The 20,108-nt window shown below is 46.9% G+C and overlaps 1 protein-coding gene across 2 annotated transcripts in view; it reads left to right on the plus strand.

Moving 5' to 3' along the window:
* Positions 1 to 20,108, plus strand: part of LOC140195636 (alanine aminotransferase 2-like) — a 69,143-nt gene that overhangs the window by 39,732 nt on the left and 9,303 nt on the right. The window contains exons 8-10 of one of the 2 annotated variants that reach the window (XM_072254314.1): positions 7,699 to 7,873; positions 10,834 to 10,989; positions 19,596 to 19,708. In XM_072254314.1, coding sequence (XP_072110415.1) covers positions 7,699 to 7,873; positions 10,834 to 10,989; positions 19,596 to 19,708 — 444 coding nt within the window. The remainder of the gene's footprint in view (positions 1 to 7,698; positions 7,874 to 10,833; positions 10,990 to 19,595; positions 19,709 to 20,108) is intronic. The other variant, XM_072254315.1, reaches the window with a different exon arrangement.

The following is a 20,108-nucleotide window of genomic DNA, read 5'->3' on the forward strand; positions in this document are numbered from 1 at the left end:
AATTTCAATCTCAAGCTCATTCCTGCTAGCTGTATAATCTTCTAGATCTCTGTCATTACCTAGTTTTTTGAACGGTTCATAAGCTCTTCTTTTCTTCTTGCCTGGATTTGCACCATGGTTCCTGTACCCTACCATTCTTCCCCTGTCTCATTTGAACATATCAATGCAGAACCCCACACAAGTGTCCCCTGAACATTTGCCACATTTCTTCCGTATGTTTCCCTGAGAACAACTGTTTCCAATTTGGGCTTCCAAGTTCCTGCCTGATAGCCTCATATTTCCCCTTACTCCAATTAAACATTTCCCTAACTTGTCTGTTCCTACCCCTCTCCAATGCTATGGTAAAGGAGAGAGAATTGTAATCACCATCTCCAAAATTCTCTCCCACTGAGAGACCTGACACCTGACCAGGTTCATTTCCCAATACTAGATCAAGTACAACCTCTCCTCTTGTAGGGTTATCTACATATTGTGTCAAGAAACCTTCCTGAACACATCTAACAAACTCCACCCCATCTAAACCCCTCACTTTAGGGAGATGCCAATCAATATTTGGGAAATTAAAATCTCGCATCACAACAACCCTGTTATTATTACACCTTTGCAGAATCTGGCTCCCTATCTGCTCCTTGATGTCCCTGTTACTATTGGGTGGTCTATAAAAAATACCCAGTGGAGTTATTGACCCCTCCTGTTTCTAACTTCCACCCACAGAGACTCTGTAGACAACCCCTCCATGACTTAGTCATTTTCTGCAGCCGTGACACTATCTCTGATCAACTGTGCCATGCCCCCACCTCTTTTGCCTCCCTCCCTGTCCTTTCTGAAACATCTAAAGCCTGGCACTTGAATTAGCCATTCCCGCCCCTGCGCCAGTCTCTGTAATGGCCACAACATCATAGCGCCAAGTACTGATCCACGCTCTAAGCTCATCCGCTTTATTCATAATACTACTCGCATTAAAATGGACACATCTCGAGCGCATCCCTTCTCTATCACCTGCCGATCCTCCCTTTCGCACTGTCTCCAAGCTTTCTCTATTTGTGAGCCAACCTCCCTTTCCTCCGTCACATCAGTTTGGTTCCCACCCTCCAGCAATTATAGTTTAAACTCTCCCCAATAGCCTTTGCAAACCTTCCCACCAGGATATTGGTCTCCCTGGGATTCAAGTGTAACCCGTCCTTTTTGTACAGGTCACATCTGCCCCAAAAGAGGTCCCAATGATCCAGAAATCTGAATCCTTGTCCCCTGATCCAATCCCACAGCCACGCATTTATCCTCCACCTCATTTTATTCCTATACTCACTGTCACGTGGCACAGGCAGTAATCCTGAGATGACTACCTTTGTGGTCTTGCTTCTCAACTCCCTTCCCAACTCCCTGTAGTCTGCTTGGACCTCTTCCCATTTCCTACCTATGTCATTGGTACTAATATGTACCACGACCTCTGGCTGTTCTCCTTCCTTCTTCAAGATATCGTGGACATGATCAGAAACATCCCAGACCCTGGCACCTGGGAGGCAAGCTACCATCTGTGTTTCTTTCCTGCATCCACAGAATCACCTGTCTGACTGCCTAACTATGGAGTCCCTTATCACTGCTGCCATCCTCTTCCTTTCCCTACCCTTCTGAGCCACAGGGCCAGACTCTGTCCCAGAGGTGCAGCCTTGCTTCCCCTAGGTAGGCAACCTCCCCCCCAACTGTACTCAAGCAGGAGTACTTATTGTTAAGGGGGACAGCCACAGGGGTACTCTTTAGTTTCTGACTCTTGCCCTTCCCTCTCCTGACTGTGACCCACTTATCTGTCTCCCGAGGCTCCAGTGTGACTACCTGCCTGTAGCTCCTCTCTATCATGTCCTCACTCTCTCTGACCAGACAAAGGTCATCGAGCTGCATCTCCAATTGCCGAATGCGGTCCCTAAGAAGCTGCAGCTCGACGCACCTGGTGCAGATGTAGCCGTCTGGGAGGCTGGGAATCTCCTGGATTTCCCACATCTGACACCGAGCACAGAAAACCGGCCTCACACACATACTTTCTGTCTGTATTCTACACAGATAACTTACCTCGCCTTGACCCTGTATTACCTAAGCCCCATTGAGCCAAAGCCTTCCTACTCTGTCTCCCTCTACACCGATGCCCGCTGTTTAAATCTGCCTTCTTTTTAAACTCTTCTCACTTGTTTCACTGCAGACGTCCACGCGCTTGTGCAGTCATGCCCTGTTCAAACGGCTGAAGAAATAACCATGGGATTGAGTTCAAGAGCTGAGAGGTAATGTTGCAGCTATATAGGACCGTGGACAGACCCCACTTGGAGTACTGTGCTCAGTTCTGGTCACCTCACTACAGGAAGGATGTGGAAGCCATAGAAAAGGTGCAGAGGAGATTTACAAGGATGTTGCCTGGATTGGGGAGCATGCCTTATGAGAATAGGTTGAGTAAACTTGGCCTTTTCTCCTTGGAGCGACAGAGGATGAGAGGTGACCCGATAGAGGTGTTTAAGATGATGAGAGGCATTGATCGTGTGGATCGTCAGAGGCTTTTTCCCAGGGCTGAAATGGTTAACACGAGGGGGCACAGTTTTAAGGTGCTTGGAAGTAGGTACAGAGGAGATGTCAGGGGTAAGTTTTTTTACGCAGAGAGTGGTGAGTGTGTGGAATGGGCTGCTGGCGATGGTGGTGGTTGCCAGGTATAATAGTGTCTTTTAAGAGACTCCTGGATATGTACATGTAGCTTAGTAAGATAGAGGGCTATGGGTAACCTGAGGTAATTTCTGAAGTAAGCACATATCTGGCATAGCATTGTGGGCCAAAGGGCCTGTATTGTGCTGTCGGTTTTTCTATGCTTCTATAAGACCAGACATCCCGCACCACCGGGTCCTGTGCTCAAGTGGGACAGGAGGTACTGAGAAGGGACATCCCACACCACCAGGTACTGAGCTCCACTGGGTACAGGAGGTACTGAGACGGGACGTCCCACATCACCAGGTACTGAGCTCCAGTGGGGGCAGGAGGTACTGAGACAGGATGTCACGCACCACCAGGTGCAGAGCTCCACTGGGGGCAGGAGGTACTGAAGCCAGATGACCCGGTAGCTCCTTCAACCATCCAGTTCTTGAATCAAACAACACAAACCGAATCACCAACTGAGAATAACAACACTGTGACCATTTCCCAGTCAAATTGATTTTGTTTTTCTTTCTTCTACTCATAGTACGTTTCCTTCAATTTGTGCATAATTTTGAATTTATCAGCATTTTTCTTGTAAATTCTTGTTATCTTCTGTCTGTGATGCTGATTATCTGATGTTCTGTGTCTGTGATGATGATTATCTGATGCTCTGTGCCTGTGATGATGATATCTGATGCTCTGTGCCTGTGATGATGCTGATTATCTGATGCTCTGTGTCTGTGATGATGATTATCTGATGCTCTGTGCCTGTGATAATGATTATCTGACGCTCTGTGCCTGTGCGGAACTCTTCTTCTGCCGTCTCCGTCTCCAAGCCTACTTCTTCGGCAAGGACTCTTCCACCCCCACCGATGACCCCTTCTCGCGTCTTCCACCCTCCTCTTCTTCATGGACACCCCGCTCTGGTCTTCTGCCTGCTCTGGATCTCTTTATCGCTAACTGCCGACGGGACATCAACCGTTTCGACTTCACCGCACCTTGTTCCCATTCCAACCTCACTCCTTCCGAACGCTCTGCTCTCCACTCCCTCCGCACTAATCCTAACATTATTAAACCTGCCGATAAGGGGGGTGCTGTTGTAGTCTGGCGTACTGACCTCTACCTTGCTGAGGCAAAGCAACAACTCGCGGATACCTCCTCTTATTTACCCCTCGATCGTGACCCCACTAAGGAGCACCAGGCCATTGTCTCCCACACCATCACCGACTTTATCCGCTCAGGGGATCTCCCATCCACTGCTACCAAGCTTATAGTTCCCACACCCCGCACTTCCCATTTCTACCTCCTACCCAGGATCCACAAACCTGCCTGTCCTGGCAGACCTATTGTCTCAGCTTGCTCCTGCCCCACCGAACTCATTTCTGCATACCTCGACACGGTTTTATCCCCCCTTGTTCAATCCCTTCCTACCTATGTTCGTGACACTTCTCACGCTCTTAAACTTTTCGATGATTTTAAGTTCCCTGGCCCCAACCGCTTTATTTTCACCATGGATCCCTGTATACTTCCATCCCCCATCAGGAAGGTCTCAAAGTCTCCGCTTCTTTTTGGATTCCAGACCCAATCAGTTCCCCTCTACCACCACTCCGCTCCGTCTAGCAGAATTAGTCCTTACTCTTAATAATTTCTCCTTTGGCTCCTCCCACTTCCTCCAAACTAAAGGTGTAGCTATGGGCACCCGTATGGGTCCTAGCTATGACTGCCTTTTTGTTGGCTTTGTGGAACAATCTGTGTTCTGTGCCTATTCTGGTATCTGTCCACCACTTTTCCTTCGCTACATCGACAACTGCATTGGCGCTGCTTCCAGCATGCATGCAGAACTCGTTGACTTTATTAACTTTGCCTCCAACTTTCACCCTGCCCTCAAGTTTACCTGGTCCATTTCCGACACCTCCCTCCCCTTTCTAGATCTTTCTGTCTCTGTCTCTGGAGACAGCTTATCCACTGATGTCTACTGTAAGCCTACTGACTCTCACAGCTATCTGGGCTATTCCTCTTCTCACCCTGTCTCTTGCAAAAACGTCATCCCCTTCTCGCAATTCCTCCGTCTCCGCCGCATCTGCTCTCAGGATGAGGCTTTTCATTCCAGGACGAGGGAGATGTCTTCCTTTTTTAAAGAAAGGGGCTTCCCTTCCTCCACTATCAACTCTGCTCTTAAACGCATCTCCCCCATTGCACGTAGATCTGCTTTCACTCCATCCTCCCGCCACCCCACTAGGAATAGGGTTCCCCTGGTCCTCACCTACCAGCCTCCAGGTCCAACATATTATTCTCCGTAACTTCTGCCACCTCCAATGGGATCCCACCACTAAGCACATCTTTCCCTCCCCCCCTCGCCTTTCCACAGCGATCGCTCCCTACGCGACTCCCTTGTCCATTCGTCCCCCCCAGCCCTCCCCACTGATCTCCCTCCTGGCACTTATCCTTGTAAGCGGAACAAGTGCTACACATGCCCTTACTCTTCCTTCCTTACCACCATTCAGGGCCCCAGACAGTCCTTCCAGGTGAGGCGACACTTCACCTGTGAGTCGGCTGGGGTGATATACTGCATCCGGTGCTCCCGATGTGGCCTTCTATATATTGGCGAGACCCGACGCAGACTGGGAGACCGCTTTGCTGAACACCTACGTTCTGTCCGCCAGAGAAAGCAGGATCTCCCAGTGGCCACACATTTTAATTCCACATCCCATTCCCACTCTGACATGTCTATCCACAGCCTCCTCTACTGTAAAGATGAAGCCATACTCAGGTTGGAGGAACAACACCTTATATTCCGTCTGGGTAGCCTCCAACCTGATGGCATGATCATCGACTTCTCTAACTTCCGCTAATGCCCCACCTCCCCCTCGTACCCCATCCGTTATTTATTTTTATACACACATTCTTTCTCTCACTCTCCTTTTTCTCCCTCTGTCCCTCTGAATATACCCCCTGCCCATCCTCTGGTTTCCCCCCCTTGTCTTTCTCCCCGGACCTCCTGTCAATCACCTTTTGCCAATCACCTGTCCAGCTCTTGGCTCCATCCCTCCCCCTCCTGTCTTCTCCTATCATTTTGGATCTCCCCCTCCCCCTCCCACTTTCAAATCTCTTACTCACTCTTCCTTCAGTTAGTCCTGATGAAGGGTCTCGGCCTGAAGCGTTGACTGTACCTCTTCCTAGAGATGCTGCCTGGCCTGCTGCGTTCACCAGCAACTTTGATGTGTGTTGCTGTAATGATGATTATCTGATGCTCTGTGCCTGTGATGATGATTATCTGATGCTCCGTGCCTGTGATGATGATTATCTGATGCTCTGTGCCTGTGATGATGATTATCTGATGCTCTGTATCTATGATGCTGATTATCTGATGCTCTGTGCCTGTGATGATGATTATCTGATGCTCCGTGCCTGTGATGATGATTATCTGATGCTCTGTGTCTGTGATGCTGATTATCTGATGCTCTGTGCCTGTGATGATGATTATCTGATGCTCTGTGTCTGTGATGCTGATTATCTGATGCTCCGTGCCTGTGATGATGATTATCTGATGCTCTGTGCCTGTGATGATGATTATCTGATGCTCCGTGCCTGTGATGATGATTATCTGATGCTCTGTGTCTGTGATGCTGATTATCTGATGCTCTGTGCCTGTGATGATGATTATCTGATGCTCTGTGTCTGTGATGCTGATTATCTGATGCTCCGTGCCTGTGATGATGATTATCTGATGCTCTGTGTCTGTGATGATGATTATCTGATGCTCCGTGCCTGTGATGATTATCTGATGCTCTGTGCCTGTGACGCTGATTATCTGATGCTCTGTGCCTGTGATGCTGATATCTGACGCTTTGCGCCTGTGATGATAATTATCTGACACTCTGTGCCTGTGATGATGCGGATTATCTGATGCTCTGTTCCCGTGGTGATGATTATCTGATGCTCTGTGTCTGTGATGATGCTGATTATCTGACGCTCTGTTCCTGTGATGATGCTGATTATCTGACGCTCTGTTCCTGTGATGATGCTGATTATCTGACGCTCTGTTCCTATGATGATGCTGATTATCTGACGCTCTGTTCCTGTGATGATGCTGATTATCTGACGCTCTGTTCCTGTGATTATGCTGATTATCTGACGCTCTGTTCCTGTGATGATGCTGATTATCTGACACTCTGTTCCTGTGATTATGCTGATTATCTGATGCTCTGTGCCTCTAATGCTGCTGCATATAAGTTTTTTCATTGCACCAGTACCCTCATGGACTTGTGCAGATATATATAAACCTGACTGTAACGTTGGCCCAGGCTTATGGGAGATAATAGATCTTCACCCAGTACAGGACAGGAGCCGTCTGTTCAGCTGACCACTTTGTACCTAACCACTTAAATCAGGAATGAAATGGCTAATCATCTCTTCTGCCTGCACACTGCCCATGCCTTTTTTCCATTTTCCTCATATTCTTGTGCCTGTCTAATGCCTTTTAGAAATTCCTGATGTACCTGTGTCCAACTCCACCCCAGAAGCTCACCAATCTGTGTAAACAGACTTGCCCTGCACATCTCCTTCTCTGAAACCTCCTGACCTTCAATGCATGCCCTCTGGCCTGAGTCATTTCAGCCCTGGGGAGAAGATACTGTCTGTCCATTCTCTCTATGCTTTTCATAGTCATATACACTTCCATCAGATATTCCCTCAGCCTCCAGTGAAAATGACCCGAGTTTGTCCAAGCTCTCGGTATAGCACATGCCCTCTAATGCAGGTAGCATCCTGGTGAACCTGTTCAGCACCCTCTCCAAAGTGTCAACATCCTTTCCATCACAGAGTGACCAGAACAACATGCAATACTCTAGCTATGGCCTATCAGAGGTTTTAAAGCTGCAACATAATTTCCTGACTTTGGACCTCATTCCTTTGACTCAGAAAGGCATGTATGTCATGTGACTTGTTCACCACTCTATCATATTGTGACGTGCTTTGATCAGGGATAAGGTGTGATGTTAATCAGCTTCCCCCTCTCTCTGTCACTGACAGGTCTGGTGTGCAGGGCTGTTACATGGAGGTGCTGAATGTGGACCCCACCGTGCTGTCTCACTTCAGGAGCATGGTGGCCACATTTGTCTCGTGCTCCCTGCCGGCACAGATCGCCATGGAGGTGGCCGCCAACCCACCTGATCCTGGAGACCCCTCGTACCCGCTCTTCCAGGCTGTGAGTCCGACAATCCAAGAGAGAGAAGAGTCCACATATGAAACCGGGAAGAGTGCAGCACAGGGTTAGGCCACTGGCCCACCACGTTCAGCCAGACTAACTCAACTCATGATCAAACCCCTTACTAAACTACTCGCTTCTGCCTATATGTGTGCAGGATAAATAAGCAGGCAGGAAAAATCATTGCAGACATTACAACCCAGCAATCTGTCTTTTCCTAAATCTCTCTTTTAAAATGTGTTTTTGGGATATTAAAACAAAGACTTCATGCCATCATAAAGGTTTCTTCCCACAGGCAGTTAATCTGATCAACCATTCTACTTAGCTGCCCACCGCACCCACCTCTAACTATCACCTCATTCACTGCCCAACACCTTGACCACTGTTTATAAAGCTCTTTACCCTGTAAATGCATGCCGGTATGCACCCTGTGACTGCGTGGGTTTCCTCCGGGTGCTCTGGTTTCCTCCCACAGTCCAAAGACATACCAGTTAGTAGGTCAATTGGTGATTGTAAATTTTCCCCTGGTTAGGCTAGGGATCCTTAAGGTTGTTACAGCCGGGGATGGTAATGGGGACAAACTCTCACTACCTATTACATGCTCCCAATGGTGTGTGCCTCAAATAGTCTCTGACAACCAAGTCCAGGTCCTGGCCTTCACGTGTGGTTTAGCTACTAAACCCAACAGAACTGTTTCTACTGACAGGAGTTGTTGGAATTGATAGTTAGGGATGAGATTACGGAATGCCTGGAGGCATATGACAAGACAGGCCAAAGCCAGAATGGTTTCCTGAAAGGAAAACCCTGCCTGACTATCCTACTGCAATCTTTTTGAGGAAATTACAAGCAGGGTAGACAAAGGAGATGCACTAGACATGGTGTACTTGGATTTTCAGAAGGCCTTTGACAAGGTGCTGCACATGAGGCTGCTTAGCAAGATGAGAGCCCATGGAATTACAGGAGAGTTACTAGCATGGGTGGAGCATTGGCTGATCGGCAGAAAACAGGGCGTGGGAATAAAGGGATCCTATTCTGGGTGGCAGCTGGTTACCAGTGGATTTCCACAGGGGCCGGTGTTTGGACCACTGCTTTTTACGATGTATGTCAATGATTTGGACTGTGGGATTAATTGATTTGTGGCTACATTTGCCAATAATACAAAGATAGGTGGAGGAGCGGGTAGTGTTGAGGAAACAGAGAGCCTGCAGAGAGACTTTGATAGTTTAGGGGAATGGGCAAAGAAGTGGCAAATGAAATACAATGTTGCAAAGTGTATGGTCATGCATCTTGGTGGAAGAAATAAACGGGCAGGCTATTATTTAGATGGAGAGAGAATTCAAAATGCAGAGATGCAAAGGAACTTGGAAGTCCTTGTGCTAGATACCCTGAAGGTTAACCTCCAGGTTGAGTCCATTGTGAAGAAGTTGAATGCAATGTTAGCATTAATTTCTAGGGGTATAGAATATAAGAGCAGGGATGTGATGTTGAGGCTCCATAAGGCACTCGTAAGACCACACTTGTAGTATTGTATGCAGTTTTGGGCTTATTATTTTAGAAAGGATATACTGACATTGGAGAGGTTTCAGAGAAGATTCATGAGAATGATTCCAGGAATGAAAGGGTTACTGTATGAGGAACGTCTGGCAGCTCTTGGGCTGTATTCCCTGGAGTTCAGGAGAATCAGGGGGGATCTCATAGAAACATCTCGAATGTTGAAAGGACTGAACAGATTGGATATGGCAAAGTTATTTCCCATGGTAGGGGATTCTAGGACAAGAGGGCACGACTTCAGGATTGAAGGACGTTCATTTAGGTCAGAGATGAGAGAAATTACTTTAGTCAGAGGATGGTAAATCTGTGGAATTTGTTGCCATGAGTGGGGTTGACTGGAAGAATTGGATCAGCCCATGATTGAATGGCAGAACAGACTCGATGGGCCGAATGTCCTGCTTCTGCTCCTATATCTTATGGTCTGATGGTACCAAACTATATCGGTTTTTGCCCTTTTTTTGGGGTTCATCAGTTGCGTGGAGAGGGGGAGCCAGCTGCATGGGCAACAGCTTGCTCTCCGTATCGTACTGCCCAGGCTTGCGTATCTAGACAGCTGGGACACAACATCCATGGTCAGCTCTGACTGACGGAGGCCCTCACTCACACATCGGCGAGGACTGAATATGTGGGTCGCTGGGTGGTGCATGTCTGTCTCTGTCTGTCTGTCTGTCTGTCTGTCTCTCTCTCTCTCTCTCTCTCTCTCACACACACACACACACACACAATGCTGGAGGAATGGAGCGTAGGTGCTCGGTGTAAATTCGCGCTCTTTCGCTAAACAGGTAAAGCAATGGGCAATAGAGTTAATGTGCTGTGTCACTCCGTGAAGTTAGACTGCTGTTAAATCCTACGAATCCGGTGTTATAATGAAATGTTAAGGTGGATTTGTTGTAAAGGAGGGATCGGAGCATGGAACGCTTCTCGTTACCAGCCTCAGGAGCCCGAAACCCCACGCTCAACAGTTCAGGAACCGCCTCTTCCCCTTCGCCATTACATTACTGAGCGGAATGCCACCTCGGCGCTCCCGCCGCCAGTACGACCACAGTGTTCATTTACCCACCAGTTTTTCTTTTTGCAATTTTGTAGTTTCAAACTGTACTACTGTCACAAAGCAGAAAAATAATGTTACATATGTCAGTGACAATGAACTTTATGCTGATTGCTGGTGGGATTTTCAGGTGAATTGCTAAATTAAAATGAACTGAAAAGTTGGGATGTTAAGGTGTATGGATCAGTGAGGGCGAGGTTTTAGATTAAGGTGGATATTTAAATTGAGTGATGTATTTGGTGGGATGTTAAGGTAGATGGATCAGATGGTTGGAATGCGAAGGGGAATGTTGAAAATGAAATGAAGTATTATGATGGCTCACTGAGTTATTCGCAGGACTTTCCACATTTAACTTTGAAAGGAGAAGCAGGAGTCTGTGGGGAAATTGGCCGCTAAATCCCAGCTGACGGAAGAAATGCTGAACCGCGTCCCGGGCATGCACTGTGCCCCCATCCGCAGCGGCATTTACGCCTTCCCGAGGATCGAGCTCCCAGCCAGAGCCAGAGAAGTGTCCGCGGTACGTCTCACGTCACCAGTGTCTGGGGCAGGCTGGACGGTCTCCCGCTCCTGATCTGAGCAGGGGCCAGGGGGCTGGGAGGGACCTAGGTGGGGGACGGGTGTGGGAATGAGCTGAGCTCAGCAGCGGTAGCGAGATTCGGTTGGTATGTAAATTGCTAAATCGGTTGCTTGGTGTCATAGTTACCGAGGCCCCCCGTTGATCGGGGTCGCCATGGATGCTACGCTGTAGCTGTCTGGGACACCACGGTACTGTAATGGCGAGCGCGACAGGCTTCGGAGTTCAAACCCTTCGTCATCTGTAACCCCTCTCCGTGGAATGCGTTGGTTTTCACCCGGTGTTCTGCTTACCTCCCACAGTCCAAAAGCGTACCGGATAGTAGGTTCATTGGTCATTGTAAATTGTCCCGTGTATAGTTGGGGTTCGAGTCAGGGAATGCTGAGCCGGCAGGACAAATCCACGGGGTTTCTCGCAATGAAATAAATGCGTTGTATACCTAAGCAATCCAATATGGGGAGCATGCAGCGGGCTTTCCCTGTCCACGCGATAATAAGTCCAAAGAACGGCAGGGACGGATACAGATTGCTTCCAACGACGTCGCCTGGGTTGCCAACCAGCCTGGGGGACGACAGCTCCAGTTTGCCTCGGAGGTGTCTCCATGGATGGTAAAGCCGCCAGGCAGTGGAGGTTTCAGATTAGAGTTTTCCTTCTCCCTGATGAGCTGTCCACACATACCAAAGTAGAGTACAGACCCTGCTTTGTATGCCATCCATTCCGTCACTGCAACGGCGCATTGGGGTAGTACTAGGTAAAACAGTAACAGAGTAACAGATACAATGACAATAAGAGGTATTTCCATGCCCCCCGGGAAGTTTTCATGTTTTATTGTTTTATAACATTGAATCACAGTGGACTTAATTTGGAAACAAGGGAAAATCTGCAGATGCTGGAAATCCCAGCAGGGCACACAAAATGCTGGAGAAACTCAGCAGGCCAGGCAGCATCTAGGGGAAAAAAGTACAGTTGGCGATTCAGGCCAAAACCCTTTGGCAGGGATTTTTTTTGACACTGATCAACAGAAAAAAACTCTTGTGTCAAAGTGAAAACAGATTTCTACAAAGTGATCTAAATTAATTACAAATATACAACACAAAATAAATGATTGCATAAGTATTCACCCGTCCCTCTTTAATGTGACACACTAGCTCATCAGTGGTACAGCCAATTAGTTTTAGAAGGCGCATAATTGGTGAAATGGAGATCTGCTTTTGGGGACCTGTGTACAGTCAAGGTGTTTCAGTTGAATAGTAAAAATTGAAGGTGGAGCTTAGTAGGGTTAATGGCGCTAAACGGTGACTCCTTTGCTCGCATCTTCGGAAACAGCTCTATTTCCATCTTTAATAGCTCTATTTTCCCCCTTCCGGGTTCTTTTGACCTGAAGTTGCACACTGACTACGGTTCTTTGCAGGAATGGGACCCGCTCTCGGGGTTCCATAAGTGGCCGGCTCGAATCAGAGTCCGGCTCGAATTCAGCAGACTAGGATCGGGGCTCAGGAGATGGGCGGATCGAGGGTCGGTGTCACAACAGGAGACCCGCGTGTCGTCGGGGTAGTCTGGATATCTGCTGTGTGCCTGGGGACCCGGGATCTTTGCGATCTTCAGGCACAGAGCTAAAAAAAAGTGACGTAACAGACTTCCAACATCGTAAACAAGCGAGTTGTTTATTATGTCTCCCCGCTCACTGGGAAGATGGAGACATCTCTTTCTCCTTTATCAGGGAGGGAGACAGAGAGGGCCTGCGGTATGTCGAATGCCGGGTGAAACGTGAAGTCTTTGGGGTAACTGCAAGTCTGTGTCTTTACTATTGCGTTGCTTATGGTTGAGTGCTTGTTGGCAGTGCCGATGCATTTTTTGCTGGAGGGGAGAGGGGGGAATTGTTGCTTAAGGACGCGCGGGAGGGGGGAACTGGGGGGGACTTTGGGGTTCTAACATTTAACTGTCATTCATTCCTTGGGGCACTCTGTTTTTGTGGATGGTTGCAAAGAAAAAGCATTTCAGGATGTATATTGTATACATTTCTCTGACATTAAATTGTACCTTTGAAACCTTTGAAATACATCTGTATTTGGAAGGTCCAACTGCTGGTGAGTCAGCATCCTGGCAAAAACTACACATGAAGACAAAAGAACACTCCAAGCAATTTCGCAAAAAGGTTATTGAAAAGTACAAGTCGGATACAAGACCACAGTTAAGTCTATCATGAAGAAATGGAAAGAAGCTGTAAATCTGCCTACAGCAGGCCATCCTCAAAAACTGAGTGACCATGCAAGAAGGAGATTAGTGAGTGAGGCCACCAAGAGACCTGTGACAACTCTGGAGGAGTTACAAGCTTCAGTGGCTGAGACGGGAGAGACTGTGCATACAACCTGGGTGCTTCATCAGTTGCAGCTTTATGGGAGAGTGGCAAAGAGGAAGTCACTTTTGGGGGAAAATAAACTGAGATGGAACCTCTCTGAAGTCAGCTGGAAGAATGGTCTATGGTCTGAAGAAACCAAAATTGAGGTTTTTGGCTATCAGACTAAACGCTATGTTTGGCGTAAGCCAAACACCGCATATCACATGACCTGGATGAGGACGTTAGAAGGGTGGGTTAGTGGGTTTAGTGATGACACAAAGGTTGGGGGTGTTGTGGATAGTCTGGGAGGGGGTTGTCAAAGGTTACAGTGGGAGATTGATAGGATGCAGAACTGAGCTGAGAAGTGGCAGATGGAGTTTAACCCAGATTAAGTGTGAAGTGGTTCATTTCGGTAGGTCAAATTTGAAGACAGAATATAATATTAATGGTAAGACCCTTGGCAGGTGTGGAAGATCTGAGAGATCTTGGGGTCCGTGTCCATAGGACACTCAAAGCTGCTGCACAGGTTGACTGTGTGGTTAAGGCGGCATATGGTGCATTGGCCTTCATCAATCGTGGGATTGAGTTCAAGAGCTGTGAGCTAATGTTATAGCTATATAAGATCTTGGTTAGTCCCCACTTGGAGTACTATGTTCAATTCTGGTCACCTCACTACAGGAAGGATGTGGATACTATGAAAAGAGTACAGAAGAGATTTACAAAGATGTTGCCTGGATTAGGAGCATGCCTTATGAGAATAGGTTGAGTGAACTTGGCTTTTCTCCTTGGAATGATGGAGGTTGAGAAGTGACCTGATAGATGTGTATAAGATGATGAGAGGAATTGATCGTGTGGATAGCCAGAGGCTTTTTCCCAGGCCTGAAATGACTAACATGAGGGGGCATAGATTTAAGGTGCTTGGAAGTAGGTACAAGGGGAACGTCAGAAGTGAGAGGTGTGGTTGTTATATGCTGTAGGTTTCTATGATCATCAAAAATACACCATCCCTACCGCGAAGCATGGTGGTGGCTGCATCATGCTGTGGGGTTGCTTCACTGCAGCAGGCCCTGGAAGGCTTGTGAAGTTAGAGGGTAAAATGAATGCAGCAAAATACAGGCAAATCCTGGAGGAAAACCTGATGCAATCTGCAAGAGAACTGAGACTTGGAAGAAGATTTGTTTTCCAGAAAGACAATGACCCCAAGCATAAAGCCAAAGCTACACAGGAATGACTTAAAAACAACAAAGTTAATGTCCTTGAGTGGCCAAGTCAGAGTCTAATCCTCAATCCAATTGAGAATTTGTGGCTGAACTTGGAAAAGGCTGTTCAGTCGTGATCCTCATGAAATCTGATAGAACTTGAGCAGTTTTATAAAGAAGAATGGGGGAAAATTGCAGTGCCCAGATTTGAAAGCTGGTAGAAACCTATCCACACAGACTCAAATCTGTAATTAACGCCAAAGGTGCATCTACTAAATACTGACTTGAAAGGGATGAGTAGTTATGCATTCAGTTATTAAACACAAAATACTGTAATAAATTTAGACCAATTTGTAGAAATTTGTTTTCACTTTGACATGAAGAGACTTTTTCGTTGATCAGTGTCAACAGAGCCAAGTTAAATCCACCATGATTCAATGTTGTAAAACAATCATCATCATCATCGTCATCATCGTCAGGTGCCATGCCCAGATTGAGCTTTGACTGCCATGGCCCTCACACTCCTGTTTCCATATAACATAACTGGATAAATGTAACATTTCAGTGCTCTGAGGCTGGTTGTCATGCCTAGTTTAGTGTTGGTCAGTATACTCTTCATTCCCGTAAAGGTGTCTTTTGCCATCCCTATTCTTCTTTTGATGTCCATGTTGCACCTGCCATCTGATGTCACCCAGTTTCCTAAGTAGCAAAAGTTCTGTACTTGTTTTATGTCTTCCCCATTTATTTTCAGCCTGTAGATAGGATTCTCCTTCTTTTTGAATATCACCATACATTCTGTCTTTTTGCAATTGATAGATAGACCCATTTTTGCACTTTCTTCAACTATATCAATTAAGTTTTGTCGTTCTTCCTCCGTACTTGCAATTAACACAGTGTTATCTGCATTTCTGAAGTTATTGATGTTTTCACTGCCAAATTTGATTCCCAAGATGTCTCTTTTTTTTGTAATATTGTTTCACTGTACACATTAAACAAATCAGGTGAGAAAACACACCCTTGTCTAACATCTCTTTTGATTTTCGTAAACCGACTCACTTCTCCGTCTATTCTTACAGCTGCAGTTTGTTCCCAGTACAGATTTCTGATTAGGCAGAGGCCTTTTGAATCTAGATCTAGAGTTTCCTGTAATATTTCAAATAACTTATTGTACTTCACTTTATCAAATGCTTTTGTGTAGTCGATAAGACAAACAAATCTTTTTGCACTTGAATAGCTCGTTCTGATGGCATCCTTGACATCAATATCGCATTTCTTGTACCTTTGTCTTTCACAAAACCACATTGTTCTTTACCTATTTCAGCTCGCATCTTACTTTTAGCTCTTGTCATCGAAATTCTTAGAAGTATCTTAGTGACATGACTCGTTTAACTTATGGTCCTAGGTAAATCACGTCCTACTGCTCCAGGTCTCTTAGGAAGAGTGATAAATACTGATTTTTTTTTTATCTCTTCTGGTATTATTCCAGTCTCATAAATGTCATTGATTAAATCAGTAAGTTTTTCAATTTCATAATCTTCAAGGGCAATAATTTTTTCTATTACTCTTTCATCAGGACCTGCTGCCTTTCCTTTCATCATCTTACTTATTGCATAACAAACCTCAGATTTTAAAATACTTGGACCTTCAATGTTTTTCTTAATTCCTGGTTTAACCATTCTTCTTTGGCTTTTTGACATAAGCTTTTAACTTTTTTATCTAAGGACTTGTATTCTATAGGATTTGCTTTCTTCTGTCTCCTTTTTTCCATTAGATTTTTGATTTCATCTATCACCCATTTATTCTTTGTCCTTTTTTTCTTTTTTTAGGAATCACTGACTTTGCATCCTTCAGAGAGTTAAACTTCATTTCTACATGATTGCTATCATCTTCAACAGATTCTATTTCTAGACTTTGAAACCTATTCCTTACTTCAATTGTAAATTTTTGTCTAGCGTTTTCTTCTTTAATTAATTGCCAGTAAATTAATTAATTAAAATTATAAAACATGAAAATCTCAGGGGGGATTGAAATATTTTTTTTATAAGTACTGTAGAGGGATAACACAGACAATAAGGTGCACAATCATAATGAGGTAGATGTGAGGTCAAAAGTCTGTCTTGTCACACTAGAGGACCAGTCAAGCCGAATGAGGCCATTTGACCCATTGAGTCTCCTCTGCCATTTTATCATGGTTGATCAAACTTTCCTCTCAGCCCCAGTCTCCTGCCTCGTCCCCGTATCCCTTTGTGCACTGACCAATCAAAAATCTATCAGCCTCTGCCTTGAATTTACATAACGACTTGGCCTCCACAGTCTGGCTAAAGAAATTCCTCCTCATCTTCTTTCTGAAAGGACGCTCCTCTGTTCTGTGGCTGTGTCCTCTGGTCTTGGACTCTCCTGGTGAGACAAAAGCAGTCTTTGAGCCTAATGGGACGTGCTTTCAGGCTTTCATAACTTGTGTCGGATGGGAAGGAGGGAAAGGGAGAACAGCCAGGGTGGGTGGATGTTCTCCTGAGGCAGGGAGAAGCATAAACAGAATGCATGGAGGGGAGGATGGTTCCTGTGTTGTCCACAACTCTGCAGTTTCTAGCGGTCTTGGGCAGAGCGATTGTACCTAGCCAGAATGCATCTATCTTGAGGGAATGTGCCAGGACTCATCGTTAACACATGTGAGAAGCCTGGCACTTTCTGCCCAGTGTGCTGGCAGCACCTTGATGGGCTGAATAACCTGAAAATTAGCTGAACCTGTTGGTAGGGGAGAATCAACCCCGACTGCATTTGGGCCTTCGTTACTGATAATACACACACCAGTTCTGAGCACCAGCAGGATGACGCCAACACAGAAAGGGCAAGAAAAGAAGAGATACGGGCCAGGGCCTCGGCCTGGTGCACTGCCTCCTGCCAGCGTCCACTCCCAGGTGCTGGGGATGTGTGCGCAGGGGTCCTAGACTTCCTGGGATGTGGTGTGCTTTGAAATTGGAGTCACAACACAGAATATAAAAGCAAGGATGTAACATTGAGACTTTGTAAAGTACTGGTGAGGCCTCGCTTGTGAGCAGTCCTTTGAAAGGATGTGTTGAAACTGGAGAGGGTTCAAAGGAGGTTCACGAAAATGATGCCAGGACTGAATGGCTTGTTGTATGAAGAGTGTTTGATGGCTCTGGGCCTGTAGTCACTGGAATTCAGAAGAATGAGGGGTGACCACTTTCAGACCTATTGAATGATGAAAGGCCTTGATAGAGTGGATGTGGAAAAGATGTTTCTTATGGTGGGGGAACCTAAGACCAGGGGACACAGCCTCAGAATAGAGGGGAATGATTTAGAACAGAGATGATGAAGAATTTCTTTAGCCAGAGAGTGGTGAATCTGTGGAATTCTTTGCCACAGGAAACTGTGGAGGCCAAGCTTGAATATAAATTTTAGGCAGAGGTTGATAGATTCTTGATTGGGGCATGGGAGGATACGGGGAAAAGGCAGGGGATTGGGGCTGAGTGGAAAACTAGATCAGCCATGATGAAATGGTGGATCAGATTCAGTGTGCCAGATGGCCAAGTTCTGCTCCTGGGTCCTGTGTTCTTGTGCTGTGTCACAGCTTTCATGTCAGTTACTCAGGCCTGAACCCAGGGAGCCCGGTTTGATGCCCATTGCCGGTGCAGACGTGGGGTTGGGGTGGGAGGTTAACGTGTCCTCGGGAACTGTGTCTGGTTTCTCAATAAGAGAGACTGGAGACTGTACGTCTGTACTCAGGGAGTAGACGAGAAACAGCGCGATCCTATTTAAGCTCCTGAACTGCATTTAGAGTATTGTGAGCAGTTTTGGGCCCCTTTACCTAAGAAAGGATGTGCTGGCATGTGAGAGGATCCAGAGGAGGTTCACAGTATATTTACTATCAAACTGTGCAAAAATTTTACAACCTTGAATCCATCTGCTTGCAGGCAGCCACACGACACCCAAAAGAACCCGATTTAAAAAAAAAGACCAACACCCAATGCAGAGAGAGAGAGAAAACAAATCATGCAAACAACAAAATGAACATCAGCACTGGGGAGGAAATTGAGTCCACAAACCAAAGCCCCGTACAGCCAGAGTAGGCCCATAGCCTTGGTCTCGGTTTGTTACACAGCAGGGCAAATCACCGCGGAGCTCACCGACACTAAGCCTGGAGCAACCACTGCACGCCACGGCCTTGGTCTCAGGGCCAAAGAGAGCAGAGCAAAACGGGCCCCAACCCTCGCCTCTGGTCCCGACACCCTGCCTTTTCAGTACACCTGGCCCGGTGTTTAGATTGTCCAAGCACCGGGTTGTCCCCCTGCACTCGGACCCAGGCCCCATCGCAGTGATATGCTCTGACCTCGCCCGTACTTGACACTTCCAAAATGGCCCAGCGGTTAGATGGAGCCAACCTCGCTCCCACTTTAGATGGACAGGCTCCGAGACAATTCTGCTCCAGGATCTCTCGGCTGTGCTCTCTCCAACTCCGACCGTTTCCAACGGTTCGAGAGTCTTGGACCAGAGGGCACAGCCACAAGAGGGGTGTCCATTTAGAACAGAGGTGAGGAGGAATTTCTTTAGCCAGAGTGTGGTGAACTTGTGGAGTATACTGCCACAGACAGCTGTGGAGCACAGGTCACCGGCTGTATTTGAAGCAGAGGTTGACAGGATCTTGATGAGTCAGAGGGTCAAAGGTTATGGGGAGAAGGCAGAAGAATGGTGTTGAGAGTGATTTTTAAAACATCAGCTGTGATAGAATGGTGGAGCAGATGCAATGGGCCAAATGGCCTAATTCAGCTCCTATGTCTTATGGTCAAATATCACCCCCCCCCCCCATAAAGGGGGAGCAGAGTAGTTGTCCCATTACTCCTGAAATGAGTCATCTGGTTTTTTGTGGTATATCCTCTGACCTTTTCCTTATTGCCGGTGTAATCCCCGAGCCCCTCACTCCCGTGTAACTCCTGACCCTTCTCTTGGTGTAACGTATTGCTCTGTAATCAGGACCTCCCGTGTTCCCACAGGCCTTGGGCCAACCACCGGACGTCTTCTACTGCCTCCGCCTGTTGCAGGACACGGGTTACCTGTTGGCTCCTGGTGAGGAATTTGGTCAAAAGGACGGCACTGCGCACTTCAGGTACCTCCGCCGTACTGCTGAGAAATTGTCCCTTTCTTTCAACACATCCCTCCTGGAGCACCAACACTAATCCATTTGGAGGGAGTTTCACTCTGTGTCTGACCCCGGGAGTGTGTGATGGGACAGTGTGGAGGGAGTTTCACTCTGTGTCTGACCCCGGGAGTGTGTGATGGGACGGTGTGGAGGGAGTTTCACTCTATCTGACCCCAGGAGTGTGTGATGGGATGGTGTGGAGGGAGTTTCACTCTGTGTCTGACCCTGGGAGTGTGTGATGGGACCGTGTGGAGGGAGTTTCACTCTGTATCTGACCCCGGGAGTGTGTGATGGGACAGTGTGGAGGAAGTTTCACTCTGTGTCTGACCCCAGGAGTGTGTGATGGGACGGTGTGGAGGGAGATTCA

The sequence above is a fragment of the Mobula birostris genome, chromosome 3 (assembly GCF_030028105.1).
Source record: "Mobula birostris isolate sMobBir1 chromosome 3, sMobBir1.hap1, whole genome shotgun sequence".
Taxonomy (NCBI): Eukaryota; Metazoa; Chordata; class Chondrichthyes; order Myliobatiformes; family Myliobatidae; genus Mobula; species Mobula birostris.